General features: G+C 44.8%; 1 protein-coding gene across 3 annotated transcripts in view; it reads right to left on the reverse strand.

Annotated features, from left to right (window-relative positions):
- Positions 1-16847, reverse strand: part of LAMC2 (laminin subunit gamma 2) — a 69020-nt gene that overhangs the window by 11476 nt on the left and 40697 nt on the right. For all 3 annotated transcript variants that reach the window (XM_050766024.1, XM_050766021.1, XM_050766023.1), the window contains 11 exons: positions 14830-14928; positions 12354-12490; positions 11433-11555; positions 10333-10522; positions 8034-8146; positions 6831-7049; positions 6059-6241; positions 5138-5383; positions 2630-2772; positions 1384-1540; positions 870-1075 (listed from right to left, as the gene is read on the reverse strand). In XM_050766024.1, coding sequence (XP_050621981.1) covers positions 870-1075; positions 1384-1540; positions 2630-2772; positions 5138-5383; positions 6059-6241; positions 6831-7049; positions 8034-8146; positions 10333-10522; positions 11433-11555; positions 12354-12490; positions 14830-14928 — 1816 coding nt within the window. The remainder of the gene's footprint in view (positions 1-869; positions 1076-1383; positions 1541-2629; positions 2773-5137; positions 5384-6058; positions 6242-6830; positions 7050-8033; positions 8147-10332; positions 10523-11432; positions 11556-12353; positions 12491-14829; positions 14929-16847) is intronic.

Here is a 16847-nt window from a genome sequence, read left to right on the forward strand (position 1 = left end):
AATTTTTTGTATTTTTAGTAGAGACGGGGTTTCACCGTGGTCTCGATCTCCTGACCTTGTGATCCGCCCGCCTCGGCCTCCCAAAGCGCTGGGATTACAGGCGTGAGCCACCGCGCCCGGCAATACACATTATTTTCAATGTGACTTCCTTATTATAGTATCTGATTATCATTCCACTTCCTCTATTCATCTCCCACCCATCATTTACATTACTGTCACCATAGCCTTCTTCATTCAGAAATAGAAGAGTGCTCAATCAAATCTCTCCCTCCTACCACATTACAAACTACATTAAGAAAATCATATTGGCAGCATTTTTTTCCCATTTTCAAAACCATGTCTTTATTGGGCTCCCTCCCTCCCTCCCTCCCTCCCTTCCTTCCTTCCTTCCTCTCTTCCTTTGTCCTTCTTTCCCTCTGTCCCTTCCTTCCTCCTTTCTTCCTTCTTTCCTTCCTTTTCATTCATTCATTAATTCATTCATTCATCCATTCATTCATGCACCAGACATTTACCACAGCTATACACTGTACTGTAGGCTGAGAAAGTAAATATGAACTAAAGTAAATCCTGCCCTCTGGGAGTTAACAAGCTAGGAGATAGGCAGAAGGGAGGTGAGGCAGGGCCAAGATGAGGATGTAGTTAGAAATAAATGAACTAGGGAGAAGAACATAACGCAGTAAAATAGGAAACTGCAGAAGGCCAAAGACATAAATAGATGTGACTGTTGCAAGGAAAAGAAGTCCAACCACCTGTCAGGTAGATCAGAAGCAGAAAGTGAGCCACTGAGAAACAAAATGAGTCAGTGAGATCTAGAAGTAGATCTCCCAACACAGCAGTAATTCTCAATACCCTAGCCCAGCAAAACCTACAGTGTTTCCCAAGGAAGCTTCGCTTTCTGCCAGGCTCAGCTGCATCTGAGTGATGAGCCTGTGAGTATCCCGAACTTGGTTCTGGTACTGACTTCCCAGGGCCCGAACTCTTTCCACAGTCATCTTGAGGTCATCCAGGCGGCTCCGGTAGCTGTTCTCTTGGCTTCTCACCTTGGCCAACTGGAGACCAAGGGATCTGCTAGCACCTGAAAGCAAAGAAGGAAAGGGAGCATGAGCACTTTCTGGGTCAGCATAGAGTTAGCAAACATAACAGAGGGTTGACTGGCTTATGGCCAAATGACAAAAACACAATAGAGAAATGCATGCAACCATTCTTTTATCTCCATCATTCAAGTTGCAGGGGGAATGTCACAGACAGTCCTTCCACTTCTGCAAGGGCTGGTTGGAGATATTTGCTGAACTGATAACCATAGAAGATTTTATGACCTAACGTAGCCATTCCTTCTAGGACTATGAATTCTCTTCTGTCTGAAGGGAATTTGGCCTTCATCACCTTCTGAAATCTGGGCATCTCTCAGAATGTCCCGAAGGGCCTGCTCAGCCTGCTGCATCCTGCCTTCCAGCTCTGTATCAAGTACTGCTCCATCACCACCCTGAGCCTTTGAAATCAGGGCCTCCATTCTCTGAAGCTGCTGCATAAACTGATCCATCTGAAACCACAAAAGAAAGATCAGAACAGAGGGTGGAGACCATGTACCCAAGGGATTGTCCAATACCAGGTACCCTGGGGATAATACTAAAAGTCCAGAAACGCTTAGCATGTCATAGTGGTTAAAATTTTAGACCCTGGAGCCTAGAGTCCTTGAGTTTGAATCCTGGCCTCACTACTCACTAGCTGTATGACCTTGGGCAAGTCACTTTCTTTATCTATAAAATTAGGATAATGAAAATAAGAATAGTATCTCCTAAAGTTATTACTTGGACTACCTGGGTTAACATCTGTAAAGCTCAAGCTTTACTATGCAGTTAGTATTTGTAAAGTGAAAGCAGTTGCAAGCTAGAGACAAGAGAACAGTGCCTGACGCAAAGGAAATGCGTAAAAGGCTTGTTAAATAGATCAGTTTAAAAAACAAGTTGAGTTTGTTCTACATTTGGAGTTCTGTTTGGACCTTTGTCTTCCCCAATCCTCACTCCAGGAAGAAAAATAGTTAATAATTAACAAGAACATCAAGTTCATTCTTCTCTGGAATTCAAATGAGAAATTTCTGGAGGCCATTATTGTTTGGGAAGCCTTGATACTTTCTGGACTCCTGGTATCTTTTATGTTTATGTTTTTCTTCATTTGTTTTACAAAGACATCTGTTGAAAAAAAAATCAAGCTGGAAAGTGACATATTATAGTGGGAAGAGCCCTGAACTCAGTTAGGGGACATGGTCGGGATTCCGAGTTCCACCTAGCCATATCACTTTGAAAAATTTCAAGTATTTTGAGACTTTATTTGACCAATGAAAACTGAGGTCAGAATACTTTTCCATTCAACTCAACTAAGTTATCATTAGTGCCAAATGAAACAGTATCTGCAAAAGAGGTTTTGAAAATGGTATATATAAGAACATAAACCTGAAGTATTATCACTATACAGAATTTTTTTAATACAGCAATTTTTAAAGAAAGAAATAGTAATCACACTCCCATCCTCAGGAGACTAGGAGGGTCCTAGATCTGTGACAGAACCACCCAGTGGACACTTAAGGATTTGATTCTGTGGGGTTAGGGGTGGTAAAGAGAAGAACGCATACCTGAATCTTCACTTGATTATAGCAAGCTGGACAGCTGAATGCTCCGTGCTCACAGTTGGGGCCACCGAATCCTGGCTTACAAACACAGGTGCCATCACTTCGACATTCTACAGGCTCTGAGCCCATGGGGTTGCAGTTGCAAGCTAGAGACAAAAGACAGACAAATGGAGCATTCACATCAAACTAGTCTAGAAACTGGAGGTAGAGCAAAGATACAAGGAAGGAGATCAAGCCTCCAACAGCAGAGAATCCTTCTACGCCTCCATGCACCTTCTTAATACAGATAGGTCTTAGGAATCATGCGGCAGGTTTGCCTGGTGTGTGTGCCTGCGGGGAGATTATAGCCTTTCTGGCAGTGCTCATTTTCCTCCCCCTGTTAAACTAAAAGCCTGTTAGATATTCTGCAGGCACTCTGGCTTTGCTTTCAAGGTGAATAACATTTCTTCTGGGCCCATTACATGCCAGATGTAGACATCCCCCTCTATTTTGCAGATGAGGAATGTGAGCTCAGGGAAGTTGAGTAATTTGCTTGACGTTACATGGCAAGTAAATGGCAAGTGACAATAGAGCTCAGGAAGGGCCAGTGTTCTTTCCTCTGTTCTGCGGCCTCTGGTGTAGGAAATACAGTTAAGAAAGTAATACCTTTATTCATCCAATCAAATTGATTAAGCCAGGTTCTGTTATAGGAGTTAAGGATATGATAGTGGGTGAGACACTTTGATGATTACAGTGATTCTCTGGGTGACAGTGATTCTCTGGGTTGTTCTATCTTCAGTGCGCACAAAACGCTGATTACATATCTACGTGTGTTGTCATTATTTGCATACATATTTGTATATCTTCCTTATTATCATACAAACTCTTCGAGAGTTGGGATGACTTATTCACCATTATAGCCTCAGTATCTAGGTCCACACTGGGTACATGGTATGTGCTTGATAAAGGATAGTTGAGTGAAGAAATGTGTGGTATAAAGCCAGTGAAATTTCTGTTAGTAACCTAGAATTACAGCTACAATTAAAGACAGAATATAGTTAGAATATATAACTAGAATTATAGTGTGTATAGTGAGCTTTCTTTTATCCACCACTTTGAGTTAAATATTAATCATACATATGAGGAAACTGAGGCTCAGAGGGAGTAATTGGCATAATTAGCACAATATAATAGGTATGTTACAAAACTGGACTTGAACTCAGTCCTGCTGGTGTCACATGGGCTTTTCCTCTCATGAGGTGCTTTCTAGCACATCACAGCCAACCCAGAGATTGGGGTCTGGGCTGGTCTGGTCCAGAATTCCCCAAGGGATTTGTACCACTAAGTAGAAGCCTCAGGTTGCAGAGGTCCTCAAGCACTTCAAAGTGGAGACTCTTGTGTGAGTGGGAGGCTGTGAGCTCCATGCAAACCTCCGGGTCTTCATGAGGAACCAAGAGTCTTCTAACCTGGTTGTCCAGAGTGGCTCTGGACTTTTTTTTGTTGTTGTTGTTGTTTTTTGAGACAGACTCTTGTGCTGTTGCCCAGGCTGGAGTACAGTGGCATGATCTCGGCTCACTACAACCTCTGCCTCCCGGGTTCAAGAGATTCTTGTGCCTCAGCCTCCTGAGTAGCTGGGATTCCAGGCACCCACCACCACATCCAGCTAATATTTGTATTTTTAGTAGAGATGGGGTTTCACCATGTTAGCCAGGCTGCTCTTGAACTCGCAACCTCAGGTGATCCACTCGCCTCGGCCTCCCAAAGTGCTGGGACTACAGGCTTGAGCCACTATGCCTGGCCCCATTCTGGACTTTATAAACAAAGTTAGGGTGAACAAAATTCTGAGTTCTGGGCACCAAGGTCAGCCTGGGACTGAGGGGTGAGTCTGTGGGGCAGGCCAGCTCCTCTAGAACTGAACTTGCCTCTAGAATATAAGATGTACAAAGATTTGAGAGCAGAGCTGGGCAAGAGGACCAGTCTGCACATTCATGCTTTGATGTGCAGCAGGCCTCAGGAATGCTCCACTACAGCTGCTACTTTGAAGCTGTCTTGTTAGGAGAACTTTCGACTCTTACCTTTCTATACATCAATTATGCTGACTTCTGAGAGAGTCTCTTAAACTACTTTACAGCCCACTCCCCTTCCCACTTGAGTTTGCTCAGGCTTACTCTCGAGTCACTTATTACTCTCCTACAACAGGTTTGGTGGCCACTTCCCTGCCTCTCTGCTTGGGATTGGGCATAGGATACGGCCCCGTGTTATCTCCCCTTCTGCGTAGGAATGTAAACCTGACCCTTTTCACTTCTCCCACCTAGCTTTAACCTAGCTCTGTCTTCCAGACCTGGCTACAGGGGAAACCTGTCTTAAGGCCTTTGACAGATGAAGAAAGGCCCAAGGTGCTCACGGGTCAATTTGGTCAGAGAACCAAAGTAACATCGCAATATGAACTGCCATTGCCCCTGCTTAGATGGCAAGCAAGCGCATATGTACACAGGCACACACAGACACAGCCTGCCTGGGGTGGAGTCCTACCTCGACACTTTTCTGCTGGATTGGTAGCCAATGGGTCCCCGAAGTAGCCTGCTTTGCACTGGTCACAGTAGATGCCGGCTGTGTTGTGGATACACTTCAGACACCTGCCTGTCAGCCGGTCACAGTTCCCAGAGGCACTGGGGTCCACATTGTTGTTGCATTGACAGGGCTGACAAGGCCTCACTGGGCCATGTTCACCAAAGGGGTCCCCAAAGTAGCCATCAGCACAGAGCTCACAGCGGGCACCTGGAAAGGAACAAATGACCAAGCCTAGGTCGACATCCATCGGGAGGAAGACCAGATGCAGAGACCTAAAGTTGCAAGTCACCCTCTAGAAGAACCAGAGAAATGTGCTTCTCCAGGGACCCCCGAACAAAGCCCTCAGGAGCAGGTGTCAAGGCAGGGCTGGCCCTCTCACTCCATGCCCACCGCAGGTTGCAGAACACAGCAGCGCCACTAGGAGGCTTAACTAGCTGGCTGGGAAAAAGCAGGCAGCTCCACAGAAGTAGTAAGGTTTTGAGCAATACCCCCAAAACGGCTGCTGAAGAATCCATTCTTTTTTCAGACTGACCAGCAGAAGGACGTGACATTTAAGAGGTCACTAAGTTTTCCCTCTTTATCTCAGTTCATTAAGAAACAAACCATGTGCTTGGTCTGAAAATGTCATCTTCTAATGACAAACCTCTCAAAACAGCTTCAGGTGTTTTCCCCCATAATTGCACTCTGCTCTTGCTTAATCCACTTTACCTCTTGGGCATCGCAATATCTTATCTTTAAGACATTATCTTTAGAGTGAGCACATTTAGGTGAACCCGAAGTCATTACAATTTCCTAGAAATTCCTCAGAATAGAAGCTATTTGCACACATTCATGGCATCAGGACAGGAGGAGGCAGGTAGCGGAGCAGACCCGTGGCCTTACCGGTGACCCCGGGAGGGCAGTTATTGCACACCACCTCCTCTGTCTCCGGCATCACTGAGCAGCTGAACCCGTTATGACAGGGACAGGGCTTGCAGCTGCGGGGGTCGTGCGGATCGTTGTAGAAACCAATTGGGCAGTCAGCACACTCAATGTCAGGATTCTCATCCCCTGAATAACAGTCTCCTGGGAGTAGGTGAAGAGTGGAGGGGCAGAGAAGTGTGGAGGGGCAGAGAAGTGAGCAGGGTCAGACAATACATTTCCTTCAACATGGGTCAGAGCGGAGAATGTCAAAGTGCCTGAGCACTGGCATTCACCCTTGCCACAGACCCAAATCTACACACGACCAAGGCCCTGAATCTCACCCTCGCTCCCCTATCCAAAGTAGACACCCACTTCTTTTACTATCCATAACTTAACACTGTTCCCCATGTTCTCTGTGGCCTGACACCACTTGTCTGCACATTCATTTAGACCCGGACTTGTCTTTGATCTCCCCACACAATTCTTGCAACTCGACACCAACTCCCCTACTCAGCACTGAACCATGACGACCATTTCCTGTAACCTGGCACCTTTCTCACAACCTCGTGGCATTTCCACAATGAATAGGATTGAGTGTAATAAGGCACCATGGCCATCTTCCCTGACTCCAGCTCAGCTCTCCTTAATCCTTTCCCACCTCTGATGTGAGTTCAGCCACGGTCTTTCTTACACAGCTCTCTCTCCTCCACACAACACCCCAGCCACCTGGTCCAGGTGTCATTTCACTCACCTGTGTCTGGATCACAGGCCCCTCCCCCTTGACAGTTACAAGGAATACAGGTGCCAAAAGGCCCCAGTTTCGCTGAATCTCTCTTGTAGCCAGAAGCACAATCCTGGCAGAATTGCCCCTTGTACCCAACAGGACATATACACTGTTCAACCCAGGGTGCCGGGGCTCCAGAGACGGGTCGGGCTGAAATCAGGGTCACATTGTCAATGTACCCAGTACCTGCAATTGAGAGAACAGTTTAGAAGTTGCAAGTGGTACAGTGTGAAGATCTCAAGTCAGATCTTTCTTGGGATTTTATTTTTCTTAACTCCCTAACAAAGACAGGTGGTGTTCATACATCATGCCATGTAGAGAGGTATAGCAGTCCCCCACTGTGACTGAGCACACAGGCTCTGGGGTCAGAAAACCCAGGGCTTAAACTCTGACTCCACCCTCACTAGCTGTGTAAATTGGGCAAGTCACTTAGCCTCTCCATGACTGTGTTTCCTCGACTATAGACAAGAAGTAACAGTGGTATTTATCTCCTATGTCTGTTGTGAAAATTAAATTAGATAATGCATGTATTAAAATCTACCTGGCATACAGTAAGAGTCAATACATTGTTACACGTTTCTGCTTCCGACTTTATTTGCTGCATCAATGACATGGAAATGGTGCATGCTAGCCACGCTTCCTTTTTATGTGAGTGAGTGCAGAAAAGCTTAAGGAACTCTTGTTAAATAATTCCAGTTGGGATTAGGAGGACCCAACATGTGAAATTCAAAAAAACAAACAAACAAACAAAGGAATTAATAGAATACATGATGACTCAAACAGGGTAGCATAGAGTATAATCTCAAAAGGAAAAGCTACTCAAGGAACAAATAAGACTGTGTTGTAGGTACCATTTCCTAGCTAAGGAAATGTGTCCATTTATTGTAGATTATCTTTCTCAGATAATCAGCTTTAATAAAAATTAAGTGGTCCTTTTAGCAAGATAGCGTCATTCACCCTTCACTGGTGCTGGGTGCTGACGTCTTTTTAGAGAAACATTTCTTCTAAAAAAGCTTCTAGAATATAAAAATTCAGATCGAATCAATTATTCTAGGTCAGAATCATCAAATAACTTACCTACTTGTTTGGAGACTGCCACCACCTTAGAGAGCTGAATCAAATTAAACTAAAACCTAAGAAGAGAGAAATTAATTTATCTTAGCCACTTACTGTATTCTCCATATGTAGCTCGGATGCGGAGGGCTGTGAGATTCCGCAGTAACCTTCGATACTCAAAGTAACTCAGCTGGGGGCTCCAATTACTGCTTGGATGCTCATTTAACCTGCATAATTTAAAATCAAAAGCTTTAAAAATCCGATTCTTACCACATACCTACCTGTTATAAACTATGCCTGAGGATATGGGAACAGCTAAGCCCCTTCCCAGTCCTGCTTAGAAGGGGGCACAGGACTGAGAGACGCCTTTTCATAGGCATGTACTTGGACCTTCCTCGCTCCATGGGGAGGGCAAACCCCAGAGAAAGTGATGGAGGGCATCCCAGTGTGGGAAGTCCAGATCCAGGGGTGACGTCACCTGAAACCATGTTGATCCCAAGTCCTCAGATACCACTTTCTATTCCTGGCCACCCATAAGCTAGTATTAGGAATATCTCCACGTTCCAGAAGTTCTGATTCTCAAGCGCAACCATTCATCTTTTTTACAAAAAATCATTTCTTTGTTATCTGAGCACATTTTACTTACTTTTTTCAAAAACCAGTTTCCACTTTTACATTGTCCACATTTAATACTTTTTAATTTGGCATCGTAGTGGCTCACTGTAACATATCACCAGCCCCTGTGCTGTTCTTCTAAACTTTGTTTTGTTTATTACTGAAGTATCTCATACAGGAACAACCCTACCCACCTTCATTTCATTCACTGATTTGTTAAACAAAAGTTGACTGTGCACTTGGTTTGGGCTAGAAGCTCTGTTAGGCTGGAGGACACAGACAACAGGGAGCGGTGATCACCATCCAGCCAGGGGAGTCGGGTGGGTAGACACACCGTTATAATAAGATGGCATGAATGCTGTAACAAATGCATGCACAGAGTGCCATGGAAACACAAAGTGACTGTAACTTTACCTGGGATTCTGAGAAGGCTAATACAAAGGAAGAACGTGGAAGCTGAATCTCAAAGAGTAAGTTCACCAAGCCTGGAAGGTGGGAATGGGCATTCCAGGCAGGAGAGCTTTGCCATTACCTCTGCCCTGGGTTAGGCCCCTGACTACTCTCCATTGAGCCACTGTGAATGTGTTCTGATGGTCCAGTTAAGGGCCCTACCCAAACTATCACCCATATGGTGCCTGTATTTGCACCTAGCCTTCACACCTGATGATCACACTTGACTTAACAATCTCTCAATGGCTCTGCATCGTCTTTCCAGCATGGACAAGATCTAAGCTCCTTGACGTGACATACAAGGCCCAACATGATGGGTCCTTTTCCAACCTTTGCAAACGTTATCTACCTATCTTCCCTTTGCATGCTGTATTCCAGCCATAAATGTTGCTTGCCAGTTCTCCCCTATATTATGCCTTTCTGCATCCCCACATACATTCACAGAGAAGGGTTGCCCTTCTCTGACTTTTCTCCCTGGAAAAGCCCTGTGGACCTTTCCATTATTAGCCCACACATTGCCGCTTCCTGAAGGTTTCCCTGATGCTTCCAGGCAGAATCAGGCACTTTCCAAGACCCCATGAACATGCACCACCCCTAAAGCAATTACCCTACTGTATTATGCTTGCTTTTTGACATGTTATACATTGTACTAGACCATGAGCTCTTGGAAGGCAAAGACCATGTTCCATCTTTATTTCTCAGCCTCCAGTGCAGTACTGAGCACTTAGTAGGCACAGCTCCCTTCTCCAGCCTCTCTGCAAACACCATGCAGAACCCCTATTCTATAGGATACCATGCAATCCCTGTAGACACGCACAAAAAGATCCATAAAGTCACTCCCACCTCTTTCTCCTACCTCACTTCTCACTGCACTCCTCTTGCCGACTTAATGCTCCACTCATGCTCGACCATTTGGAATTTTCTAAATGCAAAAACCTTCTTCAAGCATTGCATTTCCTCCGCCTTGTTAACCTTTCCTTCCTTTTCTTTCCTTAGAGGGCTGCCTTTCACATTTGTCATGTGGTCCTGGGAAGCTTTCCTTCATCATGCCAGTGTGGTTCAGTCATGCCTCCTGTATGTGCTCAGAACTTCTGTGTCTACCTTGTCTATTTCTGTCCCTTGACAAACTGCACTGTAATTATCTATTCATTTTTCTCTCCCGTTAGCCTGTCAGCTGCTTGAGGGAAGGAATAATGTCCTTTCTGAGCACATAGCAACCTTCATGGTACGTAAAAGGTGCTCAGAAAGGCTTGTTGAACAAATGAATGATGATTGAACGAATAAAGAATGGACTCAAACTTCAATCACAGTTTGCTCTAATTGACCTACTTGTGGTCTCTCTTTTTACCTGAGTGTGTAAGTCTTGGTGAGCCCACAAGGCAGTGTCTTGCCAAGTGGCATCAAGGGAGCTGTGATCCGTAGACCAGCACCTTCCAGGATCACATCGTGGGCAGATGGGTGTCTGCCTCCTCTGTCCACACGGTAGTCAAAGGACAGGCTTTGCCCATAGCTCACCTGTTGATTCCCAAGAAATTTGGCTGTGAAACAGAGTTTTAAAAGATTGAGATCAGTTGTGAAACTGGAGAGGCAAACAAATGCAAGTTTGCACTGGTGTCGGCAATTTTTGTTGAAGTCGTGTGTCATGCTGCCCCAAAACTCCTTGCTAGGAGAGTCAGGACCTGGTACTGGACATAGCTATGACACTTTGGGCTATGAAGGAGGGTTAGTTACTGAAATGATAAGAGGGCCTTGTTATAAGACAATTCCATCTATTAGATGATTCATGATGTGGCCCTTATGACAGACTGTTTTGTAAAAATCCTAGGCCTATCAGCATAGCACGACTTGTTACATAATGCTTTAGTTGACAGAATGCCTTCATAAATATCATCACATTTGCTGACAATAATTCTGGGAGGCAGGCATTAGTATTCTCATTTAACAGTAGGGAAAACTTAAGTTCAGCGAAGTTAAGAGAACAACTTGCCCAAGAATCACATATGTGCTAAGGAAATGAACTGGGGTCAGAATTCTAGCCAGTGCTTTTCCACCAAGGCACATACCACTGACTGATTTTTTTTTTTTTTAACTTACAAGTATTTGAAGTTTTAAGAAATGCTTTGTTTTTGCTTTCCACCTGCTTCTCAATAGATCCATAGGTTTGGCCACAGTCCTTGATTTCTTGCCTTGGTGGTAAACATAGAAACTTCTCATTTGATTAAAGGAGGCAGGTCAACCAGGGTCTGACCTCTGGGACACCCCATTCTACTCTGTTGGGGCCATTTATTAGTGACTCTCAAATCAGGCTTAACCCCCAACTCTCTTCTGGAGATGCTGCTACCCTGAATGCAAAGTGATATGGTTTCCACAATTTCTAACTCAATTTCTCTATCCTGACTTCCTAGTCCTATAAGCTGGCTTCCATAGGAGAAATCATTCCTCACATACCAGGAGCCACAAAATAGACAGGGTCTGGTCGTCGGGCTGAGCTAAACACATCTTGATGGCGCTGTGACCATTGGAGCTTTGCAGGAGACCCATTTCGTTGGACAGCCTTCCAGCCATCAACATCTGGAACACAAACAAAATCAGTCTGCATTGGAAAAGCCCTCCTCATCTATTAAGTTAAACAAGGAAATATTTGCTTGCCAACAAGTCCTAGTGGTGAGTAGCAAGTGGGGTTTTCTCAATATTTCCACATTTGTAAATGGTCCTTAAAATTATCCATGTACCTCTCTATGTGGGTCTCTACTTCACCTGCTCCCGCCCCGCAGCTGCTAGGATTTCTCATCTTTGAGTCTGACTCTTGTGATAAGATAGCAGGTTTTCTTCTGCCTGTAATTTCCATTTTTTATATTTATATAAACAGGCTCTGGTCTTAATGAAGTGAGAGGGTCCAGGCTTTTCAAAGGGAAACTCAGACTTAGTGAGTGTTGAAATAATATCAATTTCCAATATTTTTATAGTGCTCTGTAGCTTGGGAACTAATTTCACAATTAGCTCATTTATTATATGTGAAAACAGCATTATTAGTGAATGTGAATTCCAGGAAGACTCTTATACACTCTCCAAACCAAATGAATGATTCCTTTGTGGTTTTGAAATAGATGGGGATGGAAAATTCAGGGAAATAAAAATCTAATCTCTTTTGTAGTTATTCTTTTGAGTTATACAAGTGAACTATTTTCAGCCTATGACTTTTTCAAGACATCAGAGTATGCCTGAGTGCCCTGACAAAATAATGTACATTAAATACTATAAGAGAATTGCTAAAGAGAATCCATCCTGTGAATACGGAGGTGGTTGTCTGTAAGTACAAAGCCCTATACAACATTCAAAAACTAAAACCTAGAAAATGGAAGGCTTTACCTTGATTAAAGGTAGAGGTGATCTTATGGACACTGTAGTCTGCAGAGCTGCGGCAGCTGGCTGAATGCCCATAGCAGAAACACTGGGTGCAGCCCTCAGGGTTCCCCCTATCCAGATTATAGTAACCTGATCGACACCTGCAGTAGCATTGTAGAAATCAGGATATTATAGGTTATTTTTTATTCTGTAGAGAGAATATGATGAATGAGTCATCCTCTCTCTACCTTCTCTTCCACTTGGCCCTATTAATTTTCAGAGGAGGGAAATACCAGATTTCACATACTACCCCACCCCCAGACTGCCAGATGGAATCACGACCCCCTAAATGAGACAGCATAGGGAACATTCACTTTCTGTTCCTTTGTAGAACAGAGCCACGTTTGTCTTGGTGGTCTGGCATCTGAGTAGTTGGCCAATCCTTGGTAGGAAATTGAGTGGTGGTCAGATGAGCAGAATGGTGTGGGCAGGGCTATGCAAAGCTGCCCTGTTTTGGAGCTACTGCTTAATGGGGACAAAGACTGGGAAGTGGGGACCAGGGAAGGTGAGGCTCCTGCCTCAGCATTACTTAGCTGTACTGAACCCCTCCCCAAGACCACTTAGGTGTTGATCCCCATCTCTGACTCTTGCACCTGGGCTCTGGCTCACTAGGGAAAAGTGCAGGTGAGGATATGACAAAGAAAAAGGATGGCTAAGACACTCTCCAAAAGCCAGGTGTAGGCTTGCATTCCACCTCCGCTCCCAACTCAAGCCCTCCAGTGGCTTCTGTAAGGACCATGGCTGCCAGGCGATGCTGGAGTCACAGAGAAGAGGGCAGGGGAAGCTGGGGAGGACTTGTTTATCCTCTGCTCAAGTTAACTACATCCTTCCACATGAAATAATGTGAAACAATGATGGTTTCAATGATCATTTATTTAGCACTTACGTTGTGCCAGGCACCTTGAGTGTACTCTCTCATTTAACCTCCCTCCAACTCTATGAGGAATTGCTATTTCTAGTTTTCTTAGATGAGGAGACTAAGGCCAAGAGGTTAAGAAACTCTTGACATATAGCAGGTAAGTGGCTGAGGCAAGATTGAAAATCATGTACATCTGCCTCCAAATCATGTAGTGTAAAAGCTACTGCACCACATGTTGGGGGGAATGTTCTGAGTACAGTATCACAGAAAAGCAGGGTAGCTGTGAAGGGCAGGTGCTTCAGAGGACAGTTGTAACTAAACACGCTTTGTTTTTTCTCTAAGAGCAAGAGTTAAAAGAATTATTATGATTTCTATGGAGAAGAAACCTGCCGATTAAAAGAGCTTGAAAAAACAAGGAAGGATAGGAGAGGAGCAATGGGGAGGGAAGAAAAAAGAAGAGAAAGGAAGGGAATTAGACAAAACTAAACGATTTTGTTTAGGAACGCACTGGGGTAATAAATTATGAAGCAAAGAAAGAAAGTGATTACCATAAAAGTCAGAATAGAGGTCACTTCTAGGGAGGGGGAGAGCATTGTCACTGGGACGCAGTTTTAGCAGAGGTCTATTTCTTATCATTGGTGGTGATAACATTTATTTTATGTGGCATTCTATTTCTGTCTTTTATTTTGAAATTAAAAAGGCTTTCGACGAGTGACTTCCCTTTTAACACTTAAGCTTTATTTCCCTGCCTTCACCTCAGCAGCCAGGAACCCCTGAAAACACAAGTTAGGAGTGTATTTGGCATTTCCTCTGTGCAGGTATAAGTGATTGGCAGAGTGCCAAAGAACTGCTTTCTTACTTTTAAGGAAATGAGGAGGAAGCCTTGCTTCTGACACCAGCCTCACAGCCCTCTGCTCAACAACCTCTGGGAGGGAAGAGTTTAAAGCCTGAGCACAGTTGTACTTAAGGCACATCCTGCACCGGCAGCTTGGGGGATGGTGCCTCACTGCTCCACCTCCTCCAGTGTGGCTTGGCCCAAGGGGCTCTTACCTCGCCCTCACAGCCCCACGCCCATACGTGTGTGTGCATGTAACTGCCATCCTATCCCCAGGGCAGTGCCTTTTTTGTACACGATGGTTATATATGGCCATATGCTGTGATAGGCCCTCTTACAAGAATTTTCACAGCATGTTTAATTGGGCCAGGCCTTTCCTGAAACCAGCCTGAGTCCCAGGATCTCACTATGGATTACTGCCTCAGACAGAGCACCTGGAATTAGGAGCCAGCTGGTGGGGCGAATCTCTGGGGCCCTGTGCCTCTCCCACTGTCAAAACAAAGAGAAGGGGCCCAGAGCAGAGTATGGAGTCCAGTGAGATTTGGGCGCTCAGTGGTTTTTTAGTTTTGTTTTTTTGTTGTTTTTTTGGTTTTTTTTTTGTAAAAGCTTAGTTTTTGAGGGCAGAGCAGGAAGAAAGTCATCAACATTTGTCAAGTATCCCTTTTCCATAATTACACTCAGACGATTAATCCCTTAGTTGGCAAGGGACTCTCTCTGCTGTTTGTAGGGCCACAGTTCACACAGACCTATCACAGCGTTCTCCAGTGACAGCTGGCTTGCAGACACAGCGGCCCGCGTCACAGGGCCCTGCGATGCCAGCTGGGTCACAGTCACACTTGGAGTCTCTGGGAAAGAAGAAAAAGAAAATTAGGGACATGCTTCCAAATGCTTCACAAGTAGCACATAAAAATCAACTGCTCATGAGCAAACATCACTAAGCTGGGCAAGTCCTTCTTCGATGAGGCTTCTCCTAGCCATCCTCACCTGTGCGGACCTCTCTCACACACCTGAGGACTCACTTGCCTCCACCAGTGCTGCTCAGAGTGTACTTGGTGGGTGGCAGCTGGGCCGAGAACTGTCAGCCACTCCTAAAGAGAGCAGGGGTTTGTGCCAGAATGTAAACCAGGTTCATCACCAACTGTTTAGTTTACTTTGGTTGACTGTTTGGCTCTGTTTACATTTTTTTTAAAAAATTATCATTTGTTTCCCTATTGTTTAATTCAATGATGTCTGCTTTTTATCATGATTAATTCCATCTACCTGCTATTTTATTCCATTCAGTTCTTTCCGTTGGTAATTCCTCAAATGAGATGTAATTCGTATGCCATGCAATTCACCCATTTAAAATATACAATCCAATGGTTTTTAGCTGATTCTCAGAATTGTACAGCCATCACCATCAATATTAATTTTTAGAACATTTTGATCATTCTGGAAAGAAATCCTGTGTCCTTTAGCAGTTGTGTCCCCGACCCTGCTACATCTCCTCCCTCCAGTCCCACTTCCAGCCCTCGGCAGCCACCAGTCTACTTTCTGTCTCTCCAGACTTGCCTATTCTAGACATTTCCTATAAATGGAATTATACCATATGTGGTCTTTCATGACTGGCTTCTTTCACTTAGCATGATGCTTTTGAGGCTCATCCATGTCATAGCATGTGTCAGTACATAAATTCTTTTTGGGACGGAATACATATATTCTTTTTGGTTACTGTTTGCACTTTTCAGCTATTATGAGTAATATTGCTATGAATGTGTGTGTACAAGTTTTTGTGCAGATATCTACTTGCAGATATCTACTTTCTCATTTCTCTTGGATGTATACCTAGGAGTGGAATTGCTGGGATTGCTGGGTTTAATGGACTTTTTTTTGTTTGTCTGTGGCAAGATTTTCTCAATGAAGGTATCAGGGCTTTCACTGAATTCTGGCACAATCTCCCTATCTCGTCCACCCCTGCTTCTGTCACCCACTTTGCACGCAGTCATGTGTTTTATCTCATTGCTCAAAAACTAAGTTTACTGTCTCTTCTCTACTGATCTGTTCCTCCTCTGCCTGCCCTGTGACCCCACCCAAATCCTGCCCAAACCTGGGGCACCCTTGACCCCTCCCTCTCCCTCACATTCCTCATCCAGTCACATGCCAAGTCTAGCAATGCTTATGGCTGGAATTTCTTTGCCAATCTTTATCTTTGAATTCTCACAGCCTCCTTCCTTCTTAGCTCCCTCTCTACTGCTTATCTGGACCATTTGACAAACACATATTCAGCATCTACTGGTTGCTCAGAACCAGGGATGCTAAGAGAAATAGGAACAGTCCCCATTCCACAGGAGTCCTGTGCCAGGGCAGCAGGCACAGGGACAGCTGCAGATGCACTGGACACCCTCGAGGTGCCTCTTCCCACTCCAGGCATGGGGACACAGAAGCAAACAAGACGGAGCCACAGGGGGCTTACATTTTAGTGGTAGAAATGGACAAACATGAATAGAAAATAAGATATGGAGTGAAACAGCAGAGTGAGAACACAGAGGGGTGGGACTGGTGCAGGAAGGCCTCTGTGAGGAGATAGTGGGGTGGGGATGGAGCAGGAGGCGCTGCACGGCTTTGGGGAAGGCAGAGCGCTCCAGGATGTGCCAAAGTCACATGCACTTGGGTCTTTGAAGAAGGGAAGGAAGGCTGGTGTGGCTTCTCTGCAGAGTGCAGGGAGCAGGGAGGGAAGCGGTGAGAAATCAAGCAGGCACCTAGGCTGAGGGTGGAGAGGGAGGAG

The sequence above is a fragment of the Macaca thibetana genome, chromosome 1, assembly GCF_024542745.1.
Source record: "Macaca thibetana thibetana isolate TM-01 chromosome 1, ASM2454274v1, whole genome shotgun sequence".
NCBI classification, from domain to species: Eukaryota; Metazoa; Chordata; class Mammalia; order Primates; family Cercopithecidae; genus Macaca; species Macaca thibetana.